At 46.8% G+C, this 22,519-nt stretch overlaps 2 protein-coding genes across 2 annotated transcripts; both read right to left on the bottom strand.

The window, feature by feature from the left end:
• Positions 1 to 547: 547 nt before the first annotated feature.
• Positions 548 to 3,895, bottom strand: LOC127339945 (sulfite exporter TauE/SafE family protein 2-like). The gene is made up of 4 exons (XM_071826987.1): positions 3,159 to 3,895; positions 1,249 to 1,389; positions 992 to 1,145; positions 548 to 879 (listed from the first exon to the last, which is right to left on the bottom strand). The coding sequence occupies exons 1-4, from the start codon at positions 3,852 to 3,854 to the stop codon at positions 575 to 577; spliced, it is 1,296 nt and encodes a 431-aa protein (XP_071683088.1). The 5' UTR covers positions 3,855 to 3,895; the 3' UTR covers positions 548 to 574.
• A 14,366-nt stretch (positions 3,896 to 18,261) lies between these two features.
• Positions 18,262 to 20,254, bottom strand: LOC127338638 (sulfite exporter TauE/SafE family protein 2). The gene is made up of 4 exons (XM_051364679.2): positions 19,464 to 20,254; positions 19,133 to 19,273; positions 18,867 to 19,016; positions 18,262 to 18,757 (listed from the first exon to the last, which is right to left on the bottom strand). Exons 1-4 carry the CDS (start codon positions 20,154 to 20,156, stop codon positions 18,449 to 18,451), a joined length of 1,293 nt encoding a protein of 430 aa, XP_051220639.1. The 5' UTR covers positions 20,157 to 20,254; the 3' UTR covers positions 18,262 to 18,448.
• Positions 20,255 to 22,519: the final 2,265 nt, after the last annotated feature.

Here is a 22,519-nt window from a genome sequence, read left to right as displayed (position 1 = left end):
TTCATCAGGTCCAGCCGATCGAGCAGCGCATCTCGGACGCTCGTCGACAAGCATTTCCGGCCACGACGAGAGCCAGCTCACCGGTAACGGCGGCAGCAGCACGTTCAGGGCGGCGTAAAAAGAATGTTAAACCCAGCCGCAGTTCGCGCGTGCACCGCCCGCAAGGTACCTTTTCACCGCTGCGTATAATGGTCACCTACATTCCCTCCGGGACGCGCAACGCTACAGTTCACGCCGGAATCTGCTCGGCGGTGGATACGGCTAGATGAAATGTCCAAGAGCGTAGGGCGTGGAACGAACACTCTCGGCCGTCGGACCATGGACCGGTCCAGCTTGCACATGTGCCAACGGCTGCCAAATCGATTGAACACGAGGGAGATGGCGCCAATTGATACATCCCAAAGGGTGCACAAAAGCGACCCCAAGTGGCTCAATTCTCCCAGAAGCCAAGACCAGATCACGTTACAATTCATCAGGCTGGCTACAGTGTCCAAAACTTCAGAGTTCAGATTCTGTTGACGCAAGGAAAATACAGGGGATTTCTTGCAGCCTGAGGATTTCTTCTGTTTCCTTCCTAGCAGGGGAGCTCGAAGCCCATGTACTGCCCGCTCGTGTACTGCGCCCAGACACGAACTGCGCCGGAGTAAGCGATGCCGCCTTTGCTGACAGCCAAGACGGCAGCAACCAATAGGACGATGAGCGAAACCCTGCCCGACTTCCTCATGGCGCCCTCGATCACAACCAGTCCGAAGATCGAACCTACGAAGCAGGCGGTGGCATAGACCAACGCCCCCGCGATCCCGTCAACGCCCAGGATTATGAACTGGACCATCGACATGGATGCGCAGAAAAGAACCATAAACATCGTCGTCGCTGACGCTGTTTGAAAAAAAAAAGATTCAGATCGGATTATGCATCAGCTCAATGATAGCTACTGAGCTTGCCATTGCTTCTTGACTTGGAAAAAACAGGAACGCCACCGAGGAAGCACTCACTTTTGGAGGTACTCCAGTTTGGAGTAGGACAGGGTTCAGAAGCAGGCCACCTCCGATGCCAAAGAGGCCACTCATGACGCCGGTCAGCAGAGCAGCCACTGAGAAGACGTACACCGGCATAGCATCCAGTCTGCTCTTCACTGCAATTGCCTACGGGTTTTATCATAGAAGACATACAAATTTGCCTCAAGCTAACTGAAAAATCCTCGCTAACGAAGTTAACTGAACGAAATTATAGCTTGCTGTAGCGTACCAGCTCAACCACCTGGCAGTTTTCAGTTTGTAGTTTTCTTTTCTGGTGCACAATACACGCTGTGAATGCAATGGCGATAGGGATCTGGGCCACGGTGATGAGCCAGTATGCAACTCCACATGTCTGCATGTCAAATACCCCCTGAAGAAAGGATGTTTCCTCACAATCTTCAGTTAAGAACATACTAATTTGGCATGAGGTGCACGTATTTGCTTACAGTACTTTGCGTACTTCAGGAAGCAATTGCCTAATTAAGAATGAACTAGCAAGGTGGCCTCGTAAATGCGAGTGGCAACATCTGAATATGTCTAGAATAAATTATGGTTTAATAAATATTTGTATTATAAGATTGTAATTTCATAGCTGTATGGTCACCATAGATATCACAGTAAATAAAATATTACTTGTGTGGGAGGCATCTTTAATCATTTTAATTTTGTGGGAGAATAGTTAACGTTGCCATAAAAAAGAATTTATTAATGACTATATATGCTTTTTGCACATGGTAATATTAGATAAATACATAGAGCTAAATTTATATCGCGAGCAAAGATGTAGTTTTTATATGATGTTACTTTGATGTGAGGTTAAAAATCTGATTATGCCCACAAGTTTTTTTATCTATTCTATATGTTGATGTGTAAATAATGATTTATCGCTCGATGGTGTGTAATTAATAATACACTGTTGATAAAATATTCTCACCCGATGATGTTTATTTATACTATCGGTTGCGGCCAGCATGCTAAATATTTTGGTCTACAATGAAATTGTCCAGACCATTTCTCTATTTTTCTGGATTCATCATATGTGTTTTATTATAAAAATAATGGTTTCTTATAAACACGAATGAGGATGACTGTTTAATAGTGGAACGGTTAAACATAGAGCGGCATGATTATTGCATCTGGTGCTTGCATAATTTTTAATCATTTATTTGAAATTTAAATGGAATAACCAAAATATCATTTGCTCGTATAACTATAGGGAAAGTCTAGAGTGTGATTTTTCATCTGAATTTGTCATGATCAATTTCTTTCCTCATCACTTCCTGAACTATAAAATATTGACATTCTTTGTTTAATTTAAAATATGCCATGTTTTAGACAGAGACACTATCTCAAAGATTTAAAATTAATTTTTTTTACAAATATAATCTTCATAATGTAATTCTAAAATTAATTGATCTGCCTAAATTTCACGATGCTATTTTACTTAATCTCAAGAATATTCGACGATGTAATACGTAATCAAATGAAGGTAGTCATATTCTTTTATCTAATTTCTGTAACTCATTCCCCAGTATGTTCCACCTTTCGATAAATTTGTTCTATATTCACATTTACATGTATTTTTGTACCATGTAACATGATTAAGATAAATTTTAATTTAGTGATACTCAGTTTTATTGTGTGTCTTCCCACATGACATTTTCAAACCCAGCATAGCATTAAAAAAAATTATACTAGTTAGCCATTAACACTACCTATTAATAGTGTGATCATAACACCACAATACTTTAGGGAAATTGTTGTTTGATTCAAAATATTTTTAAAAACGTAACTATTAATCTCATCTTAAAGCGTAACCATAAATATCATGGAAAAAACAGCGCGCTATTTCGGCGCTAATAGCACGCTATAGCGTTTCTAGACAGCACACGCTACATCATTTCGGCGCTATAGCGCGCTATAGCACGCTAATAGCGTATTTTTCGCCCGACGCTATTTTGTTATAGCGTGCTTTTTTTTTCCTTGATAAATATTAGATCTAACTATTAAAAATTATTTGGATGAGGTGATTTAATGTGGCGCCTCTATTTTAGACTTCTATATTGCTTATATAATAGTAACAATATAATTTCAAACGGAGGAAAACCGAAAAAACATAGTCAAGAGAGATTATCATACCTTGGCGCCCTCACCTCTGATGAACAAGTGAATGATGAAGAAGAAAAGCCAGACCGTGCCAAGCACCACCAAGTCCATCCAGTGAAACCCGCGGCCCTTCCGGCCGATAAGCAGTTCCTCTATGCCCTCTCCGGCGCTCGCTCCCTCAGGCACCCTCCTCATCGCCGCCGTCTCGCCGCGCCACCGCCTCATCCCGTTACCATACGTCTTGAACGTCGCGAAAGACAGGAACGCAGAGAAAAGCGGGAAGATGAGCCACTCGGGGAACATGACGTTGCACGCCACCCCGATGCTGACTCCGAGGAGGAGGCACGGCTGCGAGACCACCGCGATGTCGTAGTCAATCAGCGGCTGGCCGTCCGACCCGGGGCCGCGGGCTAAGAGCGTGTAGAGCACGTTGGACAGGGTGCCGCCGGTGACCATGAAAGTCGAGAACGCCGTGGACGTCTTGAGGCTGAGCCCGGCCACGACGTTGAGGATAGGCACGTACAGGGAGCCGCCGCCGACGCCGACACCCCCGGCGCTGGAGATGGCCGCGGCCAAGAAGGAGAGGACGCATGGGAGGACCGTGTGGAGGTTGCTCTGCAGCTGTAACGAGGATTCCGTAGCCATCACATCTGATCTCCATGGGGACTGGGACTGGTAGATTGTTGAGTTGATCGCTCTTGCAGCCGCGAGCAACTGCGAGGAATTCATCTGGTCAGTGTGCTGGAGATGAGTTCTACTTCAGACTTCCGTGTTGGCTTCTTGAATTCTTCTTCTTCTTCCTAATGTACGACAAGAAAATAAGCACGAATCTTGGGTTCTGTTTGTCCACTGAGATCTGTTTTGGCAAAATGTCAACTAAGCTGCGTCTGCTATAGCAAAAAATAATCGTACACTTGTCTCTGCAAGTCGTCAAAACGGACAGAACTAACTATTTTCTAAGACTTTGGCACAAAATGAATCAGATCCCTAAATAATCACAATCTAACATTTTTTACATGGCCCACCAGTGAGGCGCCATGCTTACATTGCATGGCTCTGGAGGGGTACGGTGCCATGGTCTTGCATAATGCAATATAACCATGGTGCCCTACCCCACAACGTCATAAAAAATAATCAGATTTGGAAATCCTTTCAAATTAGTTTTATTTTGTGTTGGATTTTTCGAAAAGGATCAAATTTGTCCAATTTCACAAACAAGCCTGCATAATGCCAACATCGTGCAGTATGCTATAGCAACAAAAATAATCGTGAACTTGTTTTTGCAATGTGCTAATGGGCACCAAGAGTTGAATCTATATATAATAAGATCTACTTGTTTGTTCCGGTATTTGAATGAAAAAAATGAATGAGGAGTACCTTCTAGCTCGTGCGCTGATTTAAAAAGGGGCCATCAGGAGATGACCAGACTTTCCCCTCAACCCCCCCCCCCCCCCCCCCCCTAGCGCCACCATGGGTCCCCATGTCCTCCACCATCTGCTACGGTGGCGGAGCGTGGGGACTACGAGTTTTTGGTCTCTGGTGAAGGGGCATCAGAGGCAATGAGAATAAAAGTCATTCGGTTTCCCTAGATCAATTTTCTTTCTCGGAGGGACGTCGACGGGATGGAGGTTGATGTTGATTGTCGGGCATTAGGCTTGGTGTGATTAATGTCTGTCTACATCGGAGGCATCCTGCAGAGGGGATGGTGTCACAATGTATTGGTGTCCTCAAGTTTCTTCTCATCCAAATGAAGCTCATCCAGGTAAAGCACCTAGCAACTATTATGTCACCCATCTTTGTCTAGCCAAAATTGAGATTACCTACCATTCTACCTTGGTACTAGCTTCTCCGGGACGGAAATCTCTCAAGATCGTGGTTGCCGGCGTCTTCTCGTCTACATCAACGACTTACTGGCCGCTACTTCTACAACCACCTGGGATTTTTCATGCTTTCTGTGGTATGAGCCTTGCTACATCAGAGGTCCAGAGGTGGCAACGAGCTTTGCTCATGGTGCAACATCGAGGGATGCTGAAGGAAGATGGTGTTGATCTCTTCAAAGCCTTGTGAGTAATTTGCTATTCCTGTAAGGATGTTCTTGCAATGGTTTATTTTAGTTAACATTTGTCATTGGCCCTTTCCCGCAAAAAAATACAACCAGTATGTGAACTCGTCATCAAACGGCAACCATATAGGTACCAGAAATAAAATACAAGCACACCGGTCACAATGCTTCAGCCATGACGAGGCGCTTGCGTTCCCGTTATGTGGCGCGCCCGTGGCTCGGATGATTTGTTAGGGGACTAGCACTTCATCGTGGCATGGTGATGCTCGCCGCATTCTACAGCCTTTCGCCATCCTTCTTTCAATGCACAATCCACTCCTCCACCGTGATTGTTCGGCTCCTCCATCGTGGCTGAGAGACTGATGCTTCTGGTGGTGCCTCTATAGAGGTCATTGTTCCCGCTCTTACAGGAACCCGTTCCGATGCATGGACTGCCTCCATTTCAGACACATCACTCGATATTGTCATGTAGAGACCCACTTCAATAAAACTTCACATCTCTGGTGTGTCGCTCCTCCGCATACCTCACCGAATGCATATGCTAAAGAAGCAACCCGACAGATGTGGTGTTGTAGTATCTCCTTGCATGAGCTTCACTCTGATTATTGCAGGGAAGCCTAGTGCGAGTTGAGAGTTTTCTGTGAAGGATACTCTTGGAAGGGGGCATGTTTTCCTTGTCATGTGTCCACATTCCATGCTATGTGTTTCCGTTGTCAATGGAAAGGCAAACCTCTATGGTTGTTCCTTCCTTCAAGCTAGGCTCTATATGTCTCTGCTTCTTGTTGAGCCGATGATGACAACAAACTATGTGTCTACCAACTCGTTAGGATTTTAAGTGTAGAGTGTTGTTTCCCAGAAGGATGACTCGTGGTTAATATTTAACTCTCAGGAAAATAGTAGGCTCCTCCCCTTCCTCTCTTATATCAACCTACAAAAGAAAGATACATGCCTTGTGTCTCCAACTCCTATGTAGTTGTCAAGCACACAATGTGTAAGCGATATAAGAAAAAAAAAAGCTAAAGTAAAAAAATGCAACGACGCCATAGAAGTGACCACCGTGAACTAATGATGAAAACTAGAGTAAACCTATTAATTCAAGCAATATAAATATTTATGTGTTCTCGGAATAAATAATATCTAAAAATAAAATGAATTAGAAGGAAATAAAATGTTTTTCTTATGCTTAGACAAAGATTCATGGGTTCACTTGACTATTCTCTCATAAATATGATACAACTAATATAGCTTTTCTCGACAAGAAATTATAGATGCAAAAAAAAAGTTATGTAACCTTTGGTTTGCATTGATATGGGAATCAAGTCCTAACTTAGAAATCATAAAGACATCTCAATAATATTCACCTAGTAAGAGAAAATTTTGCATACTAAGAATTAAGTGGCTGCATTCACTTGGATGAAAAGAGTATTGCTTTAGGTGCTTTGATATGATATTGAATATCAAATATGCTACCTCGAAAAAAATGAAATCACCTTTATTGTCACTAGATTAATTAAAGCACATGCATTCATTTACCCCAGGCGAGGTAAAAGCCAAGAAAATGGCCAACTTGCCATATTTTATTCAACTTACCTTTTCCTAATTTTTACCTAGAAGACCAACCTGCTAGAGTCACTTTAGTTTTCGATAAAGGGCTTTATTGCTCAAGTAGTTTAAGTATTACACCCAGTCTCTGTATAACCACGATGCATACAGCCGTTCAAGTTCCGAGATATGAAATCATAAAGTCATAGGAACTAGATCTGAGGTGGTGCAATCCTAAGACTATGCAGTCACCCATGATATTGTTGGGTAATAAACTCCTTCACCGTATATTTCAACCGTGTAGACACATATGTAAAGAGGTCGCGATTCTCGATACATTGAAGAGACGACTAGGAACGGGGCATACCCGTACATCGGTAGATGGCCTGCAAAAGAGAATAATTTTTGTCACTAAAATCCTTGTAATTTCTACATAGCCAAAGCGACCATATAACGGCGATCGCCCCCACCCTGATAAGTAACTGTTATCACCAGAATTTGACCGGATCAGAGGTGGGCCGCGATTAAAGATGGGCTTGAAGGATATACATGGAAGAAATACATGAATCGGCCTTATATGCAAAGTTTGGGCTAGTTTGCCCGTGTATCTGTAATATAGTAGGATACGTGTCGGTTAGATAGAGTTTGGCTCGTGCCCGGTTGGGATTATTCCCACGTTAGAAAGTCTACGGACTATAAATATGTATCTAGGGTTTATGAAATAAACAACAATCACGTTCACCACAAACCAATCTAGGCGCATCGCCAACTCCCTTGTCTCGAGGGTTTCTTCCGGGTAAGCATCATGCTGCCTAGATCGCATCTTGCGATCTAGGCAGTATACGTTTATTCGTTGTTCATGCGTTGCTCGTGCTGAAGCCTTGTTGATGGCGAGCAACGTAGTTATCTTAGATGTGTTAGGGTTAGCATTGTTCATCGTATCATATGCTGTCGTCGTGCAACCCTTAGACATCTAGCCGCCCTTACACCTATCTTAGGTGTAAGGGCGGCATCCCGCTTGTTCGTTATTTAGTAGATCCGATCCGTTATGATTGCTCCTTGTTCTTCAAGGATTAGTTTAATATCTGCATAGTTAGGCCTTACAAACGGGTTGCAGGATCCAGTGGCGCGTAGGGTGTAGTTTGCTAGCCCTAGACAGGATGTTCCGGGGATCAACTTCGTGTTGGTTTTTAGGCCTTGTCTAGGGTCGGTTTACGATCACCGTGCGTGGCCGCCAGGCTCAATCACGAGTAGGATGTTCCGATTATGTGGTGAAAACCCTAAATCGTAGTATGTCGTTTTAGCTTTATTTTGATCAAGCAGGACCACCATATATTCGTACACCTCGTACGGATCATGGGTGGATCGGCTCTTTGAGCCGATTCACAGGACAACCTGAGAGCCGATCGAGGCTCGTATTTAATGTTTACGTGTATGCCATGCAGGAAACTAAGCGAGGCACATCCATCACCTTCCTGACCAGGTATAGGTCAGGTGGCACGCCCTTGCACCAGCATCGGACGTGCGTGCCGAGTCTTTGCGGGCCGTCGCTCGGAGGGACCAGGGCCAGCTGCAGTCCTGGGAGCCTCCCGGCTCTACTGTGTTGCCCGTCGCTGCTCGCCGGTGGGTTTCTGGCCGCAACACATTCTGGCACGCCCGGTGGGACAGTCTTCGACATCAACCGCATCGCCATCTACATCTGAGATGGCGGAAGGCACTCCAGTCACGTACGAGGATCTGACCGAGGAGCTCAAGAAGAAGTATGACGAGGTCAAAGCAATCCTCGAAGCCGACCTCATCGGCTCTTTTCACGTAACCCGCTCACATGGCATCAGGTGGAAAGGGTTCTCACCTGAAGGCGCGCTCGATGGAGTGGACCTGTCCGCCCCGTCAGAAGAACGCACCAGGTCTCTGCGTCAGGAGATTAACTTCATGGTAGCTCATTCGCTACACCGCCATTCTGAGAGCCTAGTGAACACTTTGGAGCGTGTCGCTCTTCGGGTGATCCAGGAAATCATGAGGCATCAGTACTCTCCGTCAAGACCAGCTCTAGGGACTTACCAAGGAGAGACGCCACTCCAGTCCCGACCGCCGCTGCCATTCGCGTTGGCAGCACCAGAAGTGCCGAATTCACCGGCATACGTCGTCTACAAGATCGGTGGTGACCCTAGTGACTACCAGTTCTTGCATGAGGCGCCTAAGGAGATCCCTCACGGATACACGTGCACATACGTGCCGCATCGCAAGAATCGGGCACTCACAAACCGCATCGCAACAAAGAGGGACTTCTGAACAGCGGGGAGGAACTTCGGGAACAGATCTTGAGAAGCAGACGTGGCTAGCTAAGTATGCCACTCCGACAAACCTCCAGAGCTCAGCTCCTGCAGTTGGCTCAGAGCTGGAAAAGCAAGCATGGCTGGCTAAGTATGCCACTCCGGCGAATCTTCAGAGTTCGACTCCTGCAGCCAGCACCGCGGATCAGATCAGTACAATCCTGAGAGACCAGTTCGGCATGGTGCCGAAAAGGAGGACAATCGGCTATTCCAAGCCGTACCCCAACGAGTACGAGTTGATCCCGCTACCACCCAAATATCGGCTCCCTGATTTCTCCAAGTTTAATGGATCAGATGGTTCCAGCTCCATCGAGCATGTGAGCCGATATTTGGCACAGCTGGGCACGATCTCAGCATCAGATGAGCTGCGTGTGAGGTTCTTCGCACGATCCCTCACAGATCGGCTTTCGGGTGGTACACATCGCTGCCACCGGACTCAATCCGGACTTGGAAGCGATTGGAAGAAGCAGTTCCACATGCGGTATCACTCGAGAGGCTTCCGAGGCCGGCATTGCCGATTTAGCACAAGTACGACGAGCGCGGAGAAACAGTGTCGAGAATACGTCCAGCGCTTCAGACCGTTAGGAACCGATGCTATTCGGCTCGTGTGACTGAAAAAGAAGCGATCGAGTTGGCGGTGGTGGGTCTCGCATCACCGATCAAGGACGTGGCCTCCCAAGCGTACTACCCTTCACCGGCGCACATGGTGCGAAGGCTGTCGATATGAACAGCGCCACCCAGATATATACCAGGATAAATTCAAGCGTGCGGTGGTCCTGGTTGAGGCAGATGAAGACGAAGGCTCTGCGGGAGATCAAGAGGTAGCAGTGGCTGAATGGACTCGGGGGGCAAGCCCCATGTCCTGCAAGTGGGTTAAGTCACAAGGTCCTCCAAGAGGGTTTGACTGCGACGTTACCAAAGCTGAGCAGATTTTTGACCTCTTACTTAAGGAGAAGCAGCTAAAGGTACCCGAAGGCCACAAGATCCCCACGGCGCAGGAGCTGAAGGGAAAGCCATACTGCAAGTGGCATAACACGTTCACCCATGCCACCAACGACTGCAGGGTGTGGCGGCAGCAGGTCCAAATGGCGATAGAACAAGGGCGTCTAATTTTCAGCCAGTACGCCATGAAAGTCGACACACACCCCTTCCCCGCCGTTAACATGGTGGAGTGCACTTACCCTAGAGGGTGCCAGCCAGGATTCTCGTTCAACATCAACATGGTAGGACCTGGACACCACTCTGGTAAGGACGGAGACGAGGGTAGCTGCTCTCATAGCAAGGACACAGAGGAAGCCGTTCCACGCGATCGGCTCCGTCACGATGGCAAGCGCTGCATCACAGAGGGAGAAGTGAGGAATGTGAGATATCAGCGACCTCTCTCTGATCACCTCCTCAACAAGTATGTGAGTCAATATGACCAACGCCGACGACCCAACGACGATGATGAAAGAGATCGTCTGGCTAGGGACGCCAGGAGACATCGTCAGCATGATCGCGACGAGGAGAGATATGAGCGCCACGCCAAGGAAAAGTCAAGAGAGCAAGACGACGAGGATAGGCACTGGGACTGTCCCTTCTTCAGACACTGCTGGGATTCAAGAATGAGCCGATTGCCTACGATCGGTAACTGCCCAGAATGTAGACAGAAGAAGAAGGATGCAGCTAACGTGTCCGTGTTCAAACGTCTAGGGCCTCTCCCGCCTCGGAACAAGCACGCTGAGTCCTCTCGGGTGGAAGATCTCGAGGATTTGGAAGACGATGATGAAGAAGAAGAAGATAAGTACCATCGGCCAAGGTGGTGCCCTAATGGACTCAGCCGTTCCCAAAAGCGTAGGGTTCAGCGACTACGTGGTTTGGAGGAAGCCGAAAGGTTATACCTGCACACGTTGAGGAAGGCGCGGCCTGATCTGGCCGCTAAAATTCAGCGAACCCTGGATGAAGAAGGTCGACCACAAAGGAAAGAGTGGCGCCCCAGACAAAAGAAAGCCGATGATGAAACATCGGCTGGCACAAACATGGTGTTCATTCTTCCAACGGAGTTTAGTGCTCCAGGATTAGACGAAGCACCTGTGGCAAAACTTGACTGCGGCCCACGGCCAGTTATCTTTGAGAAGCCACGAGAAAGAAGCTACAGACATCTGAAGGCCCTGTACTTGCGAGGTTATATCAATGGGCAGCCTGTCAACAAGATGCTGGTGGATACCGGAGCGGCAGTCAACATTATGCCATACTCCATGCTACGTCGGTTGGGACGCTCTAGCTCGGATCTGATCAAGACCAACGTGACACTGAGCGATTTCAACGGCCAAGAATCTGACGCACAAGGTGTTCTGAACGTGGATCTGACCGTAGGGAGGAAAACCATCCCTACGACGTTCTTTATTGTCGATAGCAAGAGCACCTATGCTGTCCTGCTAGGAAGAGATTGGATCCACGCCAACTGTTGCATTCCATCCACGATGCACCAATGCTTAATACAGTGGGATGGAGATGAAGTCGAGGTCGTCCATGCAGATGATTCGGCCGAGATTTCAACGGCTGGCATGAACGTTTGGGAGACAACAGGCCAAGAGCCACTCTCAGGCATCAATTTGGACGACTGCGAGCGCATCGACGTGACGAAGGACAGGGTTAGGCTGGTCTTATCCACCGGCCTGGCCGTATAGCAAGAACAAACCTATGGACAAACGTGGCGAGGCCGATCCTTGGGATCGGCCCCAAAGATCTATGGAGGAACATTGCAAAACCTTCATTGAGCGATTCAATCAACATGGAGGCCGATTCCAGCAATCGACCAAAATTATCCTAATCATACATTCCGCCTGTGTTCAACGTTGATCTAATGGGCAGCGGTTTTACGTCGGCTGATGAGCTGGAAAAAGTCAACATTAGTCCTAACGGAGCCGACGTTCAAATACAGTGCCTTGGCTAACTACAGAGCCGATATCCGCAGTTACCTGGCAGATTCGGCTCGGGGGACACCTAATCAGATAAACATGTGCGATACATGTGCAGTGAAATATTGGGGGGGCGATAGAAAAATCGGCCAGTAAAAAAAATTCTCATGGTATACAGCCGATGCACGGACATCGACTTTAGAGCTAAGAAACAAAGCCGATGCACATCCATCGACTCTAGTACAATTACACAGGATCTACCCGCTGCGTGTTCAAGACGCGGATTTTCACCAAGTCGGTCTTCAGTTCAGCTTCGAGGCCTTCTGCTTCCTTGAGGGAGTGAACAATGAGAGCTTCCTCAGCTGCAATGAGCCGATTTTGGTGCCCGAACCTTCTCTTCGAGGACTTCCAACCCTTTGCGCCAGTTCAGCAGTACTGTCAGAAGCGTCAGTTTTGGCATGCAAGGCAGCCTTTTGCTCATTAAGCCGTTGGTGTTTCATCTACAATATCGGCTTTCAACGGAAGAAAAGGTGATCGATGGGGGCAAGTTTGGCTGGCTCTGCATGGTGGCTGTCTCAGAATTACCTGAGTTCAAAGCCCTTTGTCTGATCTGTGCATCCTCACCGCTATTCTCGCCTTGACTGAGGCTCGGGGGGCAGCTGGCCTGGCAGATGCTCTGTTTTTAGAAGCCGATTGGGGTGTCATCGGCTGGTCCTGCGTCGCAACCTTCTTCAAAAATGGTGAGTTCTTGCAGAAGAGGATCACTGGAGCTGGTGGGAGGAATTTAAGGGCTCTCTTGAAGGCAAGGGTCTTCCACATTATCCACCAGATCTCAAAGTCATCAGTCAAAGAGTTGAAGGATAGATTGTGAAGGACCGATGCGTTGCCATCGGCTCATTGAGCATTGGCTAAGTGAACAATCGGCAAAGTCAGTATGAGGGGAAATCGGCTAAATTAGCTTAAAGGAAATCGGCAAAATCAAATTGGGGGAAATTCTTCATTGATAAACAGGATTTCTTACATAAAGAGCTGATTGCTCTCAAAAGGAAGTACCAGGGGATACATTGCCCCATCTACTACTACTGATCCTATGCTAAGGGTCCTATCTACGGGCCGTCGCTGCCCTCGTCGTCGCCGTCGTCGCCGCTGTCGGCGCTACTCCCGGCGGGCTCGTCGTCGCTGCTGCAGCGGCCGCCGGCAGGGCCCTCGTTGTCCTCGTCCTCCTCGTCAGCGTCGTCGTCGTCGCTGAGGTTCCCCGGCCAGGGGCAGAAGCGCTTGGCCGGCGGTTCGTCGGAGGAGGTGTCGTCCTCCTCCTCCTTCTCCTCCTCCTCCTCCTCGGAGGAGGTGAAGTCATCCCAGGAGAAGCGATCGTCATCGCTCTCCTCCTCCGTTTCCCCATCGGCAAGGAAGCGGAGGTCACTTTCCCCGTCGGTCGAGGACTTGTCGTCCTCAGACCGGACGGAGAAATCGTGACTGGACTCCTCCCCGGCTTCGATGGCGCGGCGGATGTTGGCCGCATGGGCCTCCTCCGGGTCCCACTCCGGCGTCGGCTCGTGGGAGGAGGAGGATTGGGTGGAAAGACCCGATGAGGCAGAGGAGGAAGAAGACATGGTGGCGCAGGAGGGCTTTTGGAGTGCTAATGCGAAGGGGATGAAGAAGCAAACTGTTTGGAGCGGTTAAATAAAAGGGGATATAGTGGAGATTCAATGCCACAGCAGTTTCCGAGGAAGTGGTGCCCAACAAAAAAAAAATTGCCAGGTCACGCGGAGAAGTGGAAGAGGCAAGGCATCATGATGAAGGATACTGCGACGGTTCTGCTCTGCCACGGCATGACCCGACGAAGGAAAAGCAGAATAATTTTGGAATTATCATTTCCAAAACCAGGGGGGCATGTGTTATCACCAGAATTTGACCGGATCAGAGGTGGGCCACGATTAAAGATGGGCTTGAAGGATATACATGGAAGAAATACATGAATCGGCCTTATATGCAAAGTTTGGGCTAGTTTGCCCGTGTATCTGTAATATAGTAGGATACGTGTCGGTTAGATAGAGTTTGGCTCGTGCCCGGTTGGGATTATTCCCACGTTAGAAAGTCTACGGACTATAAATATGTATCTAGGGTTTATGAAATAAACAACAATCACGTTCACCACAAACCAATCTAGGCGCATCGCCAACTCCCTTGTCTCGAGGGTTTCTTCCGGGTAAGCATCATGCTGCCTAGATCGCATCTTGCGATCTAGGCAGTATACGTTTATTCGTTGTTCATGCGTTGCTCGTGCTGAAGCCTTGTTGATGGCGAGCAACGTAGTTATCTTAGATGTGTTAGGGTTAGCATTGTTCATCGTATCATATGCTGTCGTCGTGCAACCCTTAGATGTCTAGCCGCCCTTACACCTATCTTAGGTATAAGGGCGGCACCCCGCTTGTTCGTTATTTAGTAGATCCGATCCGTTATGATTGCTCCTTGTTCTTCAAGGATTAGTTTAATATCTGCATAGTTAGGCCTTACAAACGGGTTGAAGGATCCAGTGGCGCGTAGGGTGTAGTTTGCTAGCCCTAGACAGGATGTTCCGGGGATCAACTTTGTGTTGGTTTTTAGGCCTTGTCTAGGGTCGGTTTACGATCACCGTGCGTGGCCGCCAGGCTCAATCATGAGTAGGATGTTCCGATCATATGGTGAAAACCCTAAATCGTAGTAGGTCGTTTTAGCTTTATTTTGATCAAGCAGGACCACCATATATTCGTACACCTCGTACGGATCATGGGTGGATCGGCTCTTTGAGCCGATTCACAGGACAACCTGAGAGCCGATCGAGGCTCGTATTTAATGTTTACGTGTATGCCATGCAGGAAACTAAGCGAGGCACATCCATCACCTTCCAGAAAGGGGCTAGGTGAGGTGACACGCCGTGCAACCAGCATCGGACGTGCGTGCCGAGTCTTTGCGGGCCGTCGCTCGGAGGGACCAGGGCCAGCCGCAGTCCTGGGAGCCTCCCGGCTCTACTGTGTTGCCCGTCGCTGCTCGCCGGTGGGTTTCTGGCCGCAACAGTAACTTAAACCTTTTATGCACCCCATTAAGCCAATTGCCAAAAATATTTGCAACGCTATATGAAGGAAGAACATATGTGAATGATTTACCATATATACCTCGCAAACTGACATTGGAAGAATAAATATTTTATTGTCTTATTTTGATGACAAAAACACATTTCTCACATCCATGCCAGTTGAGTTTTGCAAGGTTATCTTTGGTAAGAATAACACCGGGTACCAAGCAAAAAGCTTAGTTTTCAATGGTACCTTCATCTTCCAGATGAACTTATTGTTAATTGTCGGTTCAACTGGTTGAATTAGTGCTTTATACATGGAGTTTACGGAGAATTTATGATTCTCTATAAGATTCCACTTGAACCCATCAGACCCCGATGTCATATGGACATGAGCTAATCGTTGTAGAAAATCATTCCATGATGCCAACCGTGGTCCAACAAGATCCCATCTGAACATCAGAGTCGGTTGGACCGAATCCATCACCTTGGCTAAGGTATCTCCCTTATGAGGAACGATATTATACAATGTAGGTTATTGTTCGCAGAGCTTACGTGACATTGCCTAGCCATTTATCATCCGAGAACCTTATCTCAGATACATCCTTAATGGAGAAGGAGCCTAAAGGGAGAAAAAGTTTTTTTGTGGCCATAAGACCAGCCTAGAAGTGTGAATCCCCTGGTTTTCATAAAACCTGGGAAAATGCTTTTGAGCCAACATCTTTTCTCCTTAGTAAATTTTTCCAAACCCCATCTTAGGTTAACAACATGGCCAACCATTTACCTAGCAAGGCCATGTTCTTAACCTCAAGATCATGGACACCAAATCCACCTTGTTCCTTGGGGTGGCAAACAACACTCCATTTTGTTAACCGATATTTTTCTTATCAATATCTCCTTGCCAAAAGAATCTTGATCGGAAATAATCTAATCTATGCAAGACTCCTTTAGGTAATAGGAAAAAATAAATCATATAAAGTACCATATTTGTGAGTACCGGATTAATGAGAACTAATCTCCCCTAGAGATAGTAATTTGCCTCTCCAACTACTAAGACGCTTTTGTAACATTTCCTCGACATGTTTCCATTCAACAAGAGTAAGCCTCCGACAATAAATCAGAATACCCAAGTATCTCATAGGAAAACTGCCTAAAGCCCACAGCCAAATAGTTCGGCATATGAGTTTGCAACACCCTTATGAAAATTAATCTTCAGACCTGATAATTGATCGAAAGCTAATAGTATTAATTTCAGATTTCTTGCTTTTTTTCAAGTCATGTTCCGTAAAAAGAATTGTGTTCTAGATAGCCCCCCATTAACTAAGTGAGGTACCACGCCTTGAATTTTCCCATCATCTTTAGCGCGCTCGATAATTATGGTAAGCATATCCGCCACTATGTTAAATAACGTAGGAGACAGCGGATCACCTTGCCGCAAACCTTTTTTCGTCTGAAAGTATCTACCAACATCATCATAGGACAATGTCTAGTGGAAGTAGGATGCAAGTGCAACTTACTCTCCCTGTTCTTGGCATAGGACAATGTTCAGTGGTGGAGTTGAGATGTCTGGTGCGTAGCAGATTTGGCGATCTCGGGCCCTAGCCAAATGCATGGTTTTCCTATGGCTGGTGGTGTGGAATAGGTGTTGGACAGTTGGCCACCTCAGCCGTCATGGTCTCCCACACCTAGTGTTGTGCCCTTTATGTCATCAACATGAGGAATCCATCGACCACATCCTCCAGGGTTGCGTATTGGCGAGGCAAGTTTGGGGAGTTCGATTTCGCATGTAGAGAAGGAGGGTTGTATACCGGGAGCTCATAAGAGAATATGTCAAAATAGGTTGTGTAGTGGTGTGCTAGCATCCGCTCGGAACATGGCATGTGGATGGCCATGGCATTAACCAGCTTGTGCATGTGGTAGCTTCACAATAACATTTTCTTTGAAGGAGCCGCCCCCTCGGCAAAGGTGGTGTGCAGAAGGATTAACTGGGAGGAGAAGTTGTGTGTCTCGGCCAACCTTTTTTAGGGATGGGCTAACACCAGTAGATAGACGAAGGACAGGTGAGTTGTCCGTTTGATGTGTTTGACGTAAACGATATCCTTTCCCGCCAAAATTAACAACTTGCGCCTAAACTTTCTAGTGGACTACATCATCTAACTACTGACACATGTGACCTTGGTGAGCAACAACTTAATCAGATTTGAAAATCACATACCCCTGGGCACCAAGTCGTTCTGTTTTATTTAATCTATATAGCTCATCTATGCACTATTTTTTGTGTGTGATAATTTCAAAATTTTGCTTGTCGTAGTAGAGGCCGATCAGGCCAAAGGCTTGTCATGCCGTAATAGGCCTTTAAGTTACTGGGCTTCTAATGAGTGCATTTGATGGGCTAACCTACTCAGTTTTAAAATAGGATGTCCAACTCTATGGCATGGCGCGGGATTGGACTACTTAACGGGTCATAACTGCGTTGGGCGGACAACGACTGTACACTTTAACGTGTTATAGATGAGCCTTATCTGAAATGGGTCCAACAAACACCAATAACATTGTTAGACCTATGATGGGTCACATTAGTAGTGGGTCTCAGTTTGCCGAACCGATAGTGGATCACTGATGGGACCGTACAATTCTAGTCCTTCCTAGGAAAACAATACATTGGGTCTAGTCCCAACACAGGGGATCAGGTATAGGATGACCAACAAGGCTCACCGGATGAGCGGGTAGAAGATGGCAACAAGACCGAGCAGCTGCCGAAGCCCCGGAGACCAAGGAGAAAGCAGCCCACAAACACTTACTCGGTCACGAGGATTACATATAACACTTATGCATAACTAATATTATTTCTAAAACACGAGCAACGCCGATTGAATAAAACCCGTGCGACCATCTTTGGTTGGTTGCACAGAGAGTGCTAAAGCTCCCAAATTTCCATATGATGAAGTACCATGTACAATTCCAATATGAAGTTTTGTGTATGAGATGCAAAAGTTTGAAATATTTGACTTCCTTAAAGACAATATCATTAAGATGATTCCAACTTGACCGACATAAAGTGCATAATCCTACGCCGAGAGGCGTTTGTATGTTCTTACTAAGCTACCAGTTCCTAAACATATTTGTGATACTATTTAGTGGAGGTAGATTTAAATCAACTGAACAATTTTTCTATAGTAACACCGCACGAGACAATGAAGAACAAAATTGTGTATTGTTTTCTTAAAGAATAAAAAAAACACGCACTTCTTACTACCATTTCAATTCCTTTTTACCAAATTATCGTCTTAAGGATTGAACCACTACAAATCGAAAATCTTGATCGAGGACCTTCAACTTCCAAGTAAATTTTCTTGGAAACACAATGTTTTCACTTTGACGCAAAAGTTTACACCGTAGCAAACTCGCAGCCGTGAGGATGTCTGCTGTTTCTTTTAGCAGGGGAGCTTGAAACCCATGTACTGCCCGCTCGTGTACTGCGCCCAGACACGAACCACGCCGGAGCAGGCTATGATGACGGCGCTGACGGCCAGGACGGCGGCAACCATTAGGACGATGAGCGAAACCCTGCCGGACCTCCTAATGGCGCCCTCGATCACGACCAGCCCGACGATGGAAGCTACGAAGCAGGCCACGGCGTAGACCAACGCGCCCATGATCCCGGGAACTCCCAGGATTATGAACTGGACCATTGACATGGAGGCGCAGAAGAGAACCATAAACATCGTCGTCGCTGAGGCTGTCTGAAAAAAAAAAGATTCCGAACCAGAGATCATCAGCTATTGTAATTGCTACTGAGCTTTGCCTGTACTTGCTACTTTTAACATTCATTCATACCAAGGAAATACTTACTTTTGGAGGCACTCCAATTTGGAGCAGGACGGGGTTGAGAAGCAGGCCTCCTCCGATGCCAAAGAGGCCGCTCATGACGCCGGTCAGCAGAGCAGCCACCGGGAAGACGTACACCGGCAGAGCGTCTAGCCTGCTCTTCACTGCGATTGCCTACGCGTTTTTTCATCACGACAAACAAATTTACCTCAAGTTAACTGAACAATCCTCGCAAACAAATATAACTGAACTAGAATTATCTGTCTGAAGAACAGTGTGCTTGATTTTACCAGCTCAGCCACCTGGCTGTTTCGAGTATGTAATTTTCTTTTCTGGCTCACAATACACGCTGTGAAAGCCACGGCAATAGGGATTTGGGCCACGGTGATGAGCCAGTACGCGACTCCACATGGCTTCATGTCAAACACCCCCTGAACAAAGTATTCGTTCTCACACTCTTCAGTTAGGAAGAGACGAATTTGTCATGCGATACTACTACTACTCCTACTACAATTCCTCGCATTATTAGTTCTCTTCATTCAAGAAGTGATGACGGGGGAAATGTATATCAGGGAAATCAGTTTAGAACGGGAGAAATAGACTGTAAATAGATCATCATACCTTAGCGCCCTCGCCTCCTATGAAAAGATGCATGACAAAGAAGCAAAGCCAGACCGTGACAAGCACCACCAAGTCCACCCAGTGACACCCGTGGCCACCGCCTCCCTCCTTGCCAATAATAAGCGGTTCCTCCGTGCCCGCTCCGGTGCCCGCTCCCTCAAGAACCCTCCTCGCCGCCGCCGTCTCACCGCGCCACCGCCTCATCCCGGTGCCGTACGTCTTGAACGTGGCGAAGGACAGGAACGCGGCAAACAGCACGGTGATGAGCCACTCTGGGAACATGACGTTGCACACCACCCCGACGCTGACTCCGAGGAGGAGGCACGGCTGCGAGACCACCGCGATGTCGTAGTCGATCAGCGGCTGGCCGTCCGGCCCGGGCCCGCGGACCAGTAGGGTGTAGAGCACGTTGGACAGCGTGCCGCCGGTGACCATGAAGGTCGAGAACGCCGTGGACGTCTTGAGGCTGAGCCCGGCCACGATGTTGAGGATCGGCACGTACAGCGAGCCGCCGCCGACGCCGCCGGCGCTGGAGATGGTTGCGGCCAGGAAGGAGAGGACGCATGCGAGGACTGCTCGGGGGTTGATCTGCAGCTGTAGGGTGGATTCCATGTGCATCATCGCATCTGATCTCCATGGGTAGACTGTTGAGTTGAACGCTCTTGCAGCCGTGAGCAATTGCGAGGAATTCATCTGGTCAGTGTTTTGGGTGTAGAACTGTAGATGAGTTCTAGATTTCGGCGTTGGCTTCTTCCAAGTGTACAACAGCAAAATGAGCACCAGCCTTGAGTTGTGTTTGTCCATTCAGACGATTTAACGGTGTGTGTTGGCAAAATGTCAACGTAGCTTAGCGTGCGATATAGCAAAAACAATAATCCTACACTTGTCTATGCATAATGTCAACATGGTGTAGTGTGCTATAGCAACAAAAATAATCGTGCACTTGTCTCTGCATTTGTGCGAATGGGCAGCAAGTGTTGAGTGTGTCTATAATAAGATCAAGTTGTCTCTTGCGGTGCTTTTCTCTGAAGGAAGAATTGAATGATGAGCATCTTTTTTCTTCCACACAACCCATAGAGCCAGGTTCCACTATCATTGATAAACATGACAACATAATACCGTAAGTTCATATTTTCAAAGTAAAGAATAAGCGAAATGCCCGCACACCGCTAGGAAGCCATTATATCTACAAGGGCAGCATCAGAAACCGGCATCTCTCTCTTCTCTTCATCAGTGTTTCTACTCCAGGGACGTTGTTGTCGCTTTTTCACATTTCTTTGTCTTTTGAGGAGCATCTTCTAGTCCTAGCACTACAGGAATGGACCCATACGCCGACGGCCAGCTGCCCTCGGCATAGCCACGCCTGGTCCTCGGCGTAGGCTACGCCGACGGCAGCCCTCGGCGTATGGCGTCGGCGTTTAGGTCCCTCGGCATAGACAATATTACCGTCGGCGTAGCCCGGCCCTCGGCGTAGCACGCTACGCCGACGGCAAAACCGTCGGCACACAAATTTTACAAATTTGAATTTTCTTTTTTCCAAAAAAAAGTTCAAAAAACAAAATTCGAAAAAAAATTAAAAAATTTATATGCCGACGGCAAAGTCCTCGGCGTAGAGTTTTAAATTTTTTAAAATTTTAATTTTTTTACACCATTTTCTTTCTTTTTTTCTTTTTTTTACTTATTTATCTTTCACCCATACACTTTTAACTCTAAGTACACTTAATCTTAGGTAAAATTACAATCATGGTTAAACTTCCCAGTCGGTCACGCATCCTCACACTATTCCAACCTCAGCACGCTTAACTTCTTGGTTCCATTCGGATGAGCTTCCCTTAAAGAATTGACACCTTGCTAATAATAATAGCCTATCAACCCTATTAACCCTTGGACCGTGATGTCACAACTCATTATTTTTGAATTCCAAACAATTACTTAAGTAAACAATAATGGATATATAAGTAACAATGATTAACAATATTAAATTCAAATAACAATAAAATTATTTTATTTTTTGGTCTTTTTTCTATTTAATATGGAACACTTAATATCTTTAAATCGGAAAACCGAAATTCCACAAATAATATGTCTAAATCGATCAGAAAAATGAGAGGAATCTAAATATAACATGCATATAATCATTTGAACCTAAAAATTAGAGGAATCCAAATATGACGCCCAATTTGCCGTGTGGCCAAAACGGCCCAATCGGGAGATGCGAAATGGCCGTATCGGGCGGGCTGGTGCACCGTTCGCCAACACGCTAAACGGACAAAAATTAGCACATAAAGTGATGTGTTATAGACCTAAAAAAAAATTTGCGAAATTTATTGAGCGATGGAAAGTGTACCCCTAGTTCAAATTCGGTCAGTTTCCAGCGTATTCGGCGGGACACCGCAGGAAGCCGTAGGGATTGCCAGATAGCTAGCGCGTACATATGGCATGTGATATATGGTGCGGAGACGGTGTCCTACCACTACGCTGAGGTCTCGCGCAATACTAAAATGCGCCCCATGTAGCTGCTTCAGAAAAAACTGTTTTAGCACCTCGAAAATGAAAAAATCATCGCCCATGAGTCGGATTGGAAATCCGCTCCGGGGCCTTGCTTCCCATCCTAGGGACCACGCAGATGCCAAATATGACCTCGTTCGGACAAACTATGCGGTGTCACGGGTCGTTTCCTACTCATTTGCCCTAAAAGCCATAGAACTCCGGACGTGATAGCCCTTTTTGTGAAGGGTTTTCTAAAATAATTGTCGTATCCTAATTCCGAATTTTGGAGTGGTTACTAGGACACATAAAATGACACCATGCGGCTCCGCGGGATTTTCTGACTTTGTTTAAATTTCCATTTGGCCAAAACGGGCCCCCACGGAGACGCGGTAAGGCCGTACCGGGCGCGCTGGTGCACCCGTTTACCATCGCGCTAAACGAAAAAAAATTCGCACATAAAGTGATATGTTATAGACCTAAAAACATTTTTCCCGGAATTTATTGAGCGACGGAAAGTGTAGCCCTAGTTCAAATCCGGTCACTTTCCAGCGGATTCGGCGGGACAC

The sequence above is a fragment of the Lolium perenne genome, chromosome 3 (assembly GCF_019359855.2).
Source record: "Lolium perenne isolate Kyuss_39 chromosome 3, Kyuss_2.0, whole genome shotgun sequence".
Taxonomy (NCBI): Eukaryota; Viridiplantae; Streptophyta; class Magnoliopsida; order Poales; family Poaceae; genus Lolium; species Lolium perenne.
Note: the sequence above shows the minus strand (reverse complement) of the source record. Positions and strands in the feature narration are given on the sequence as shown.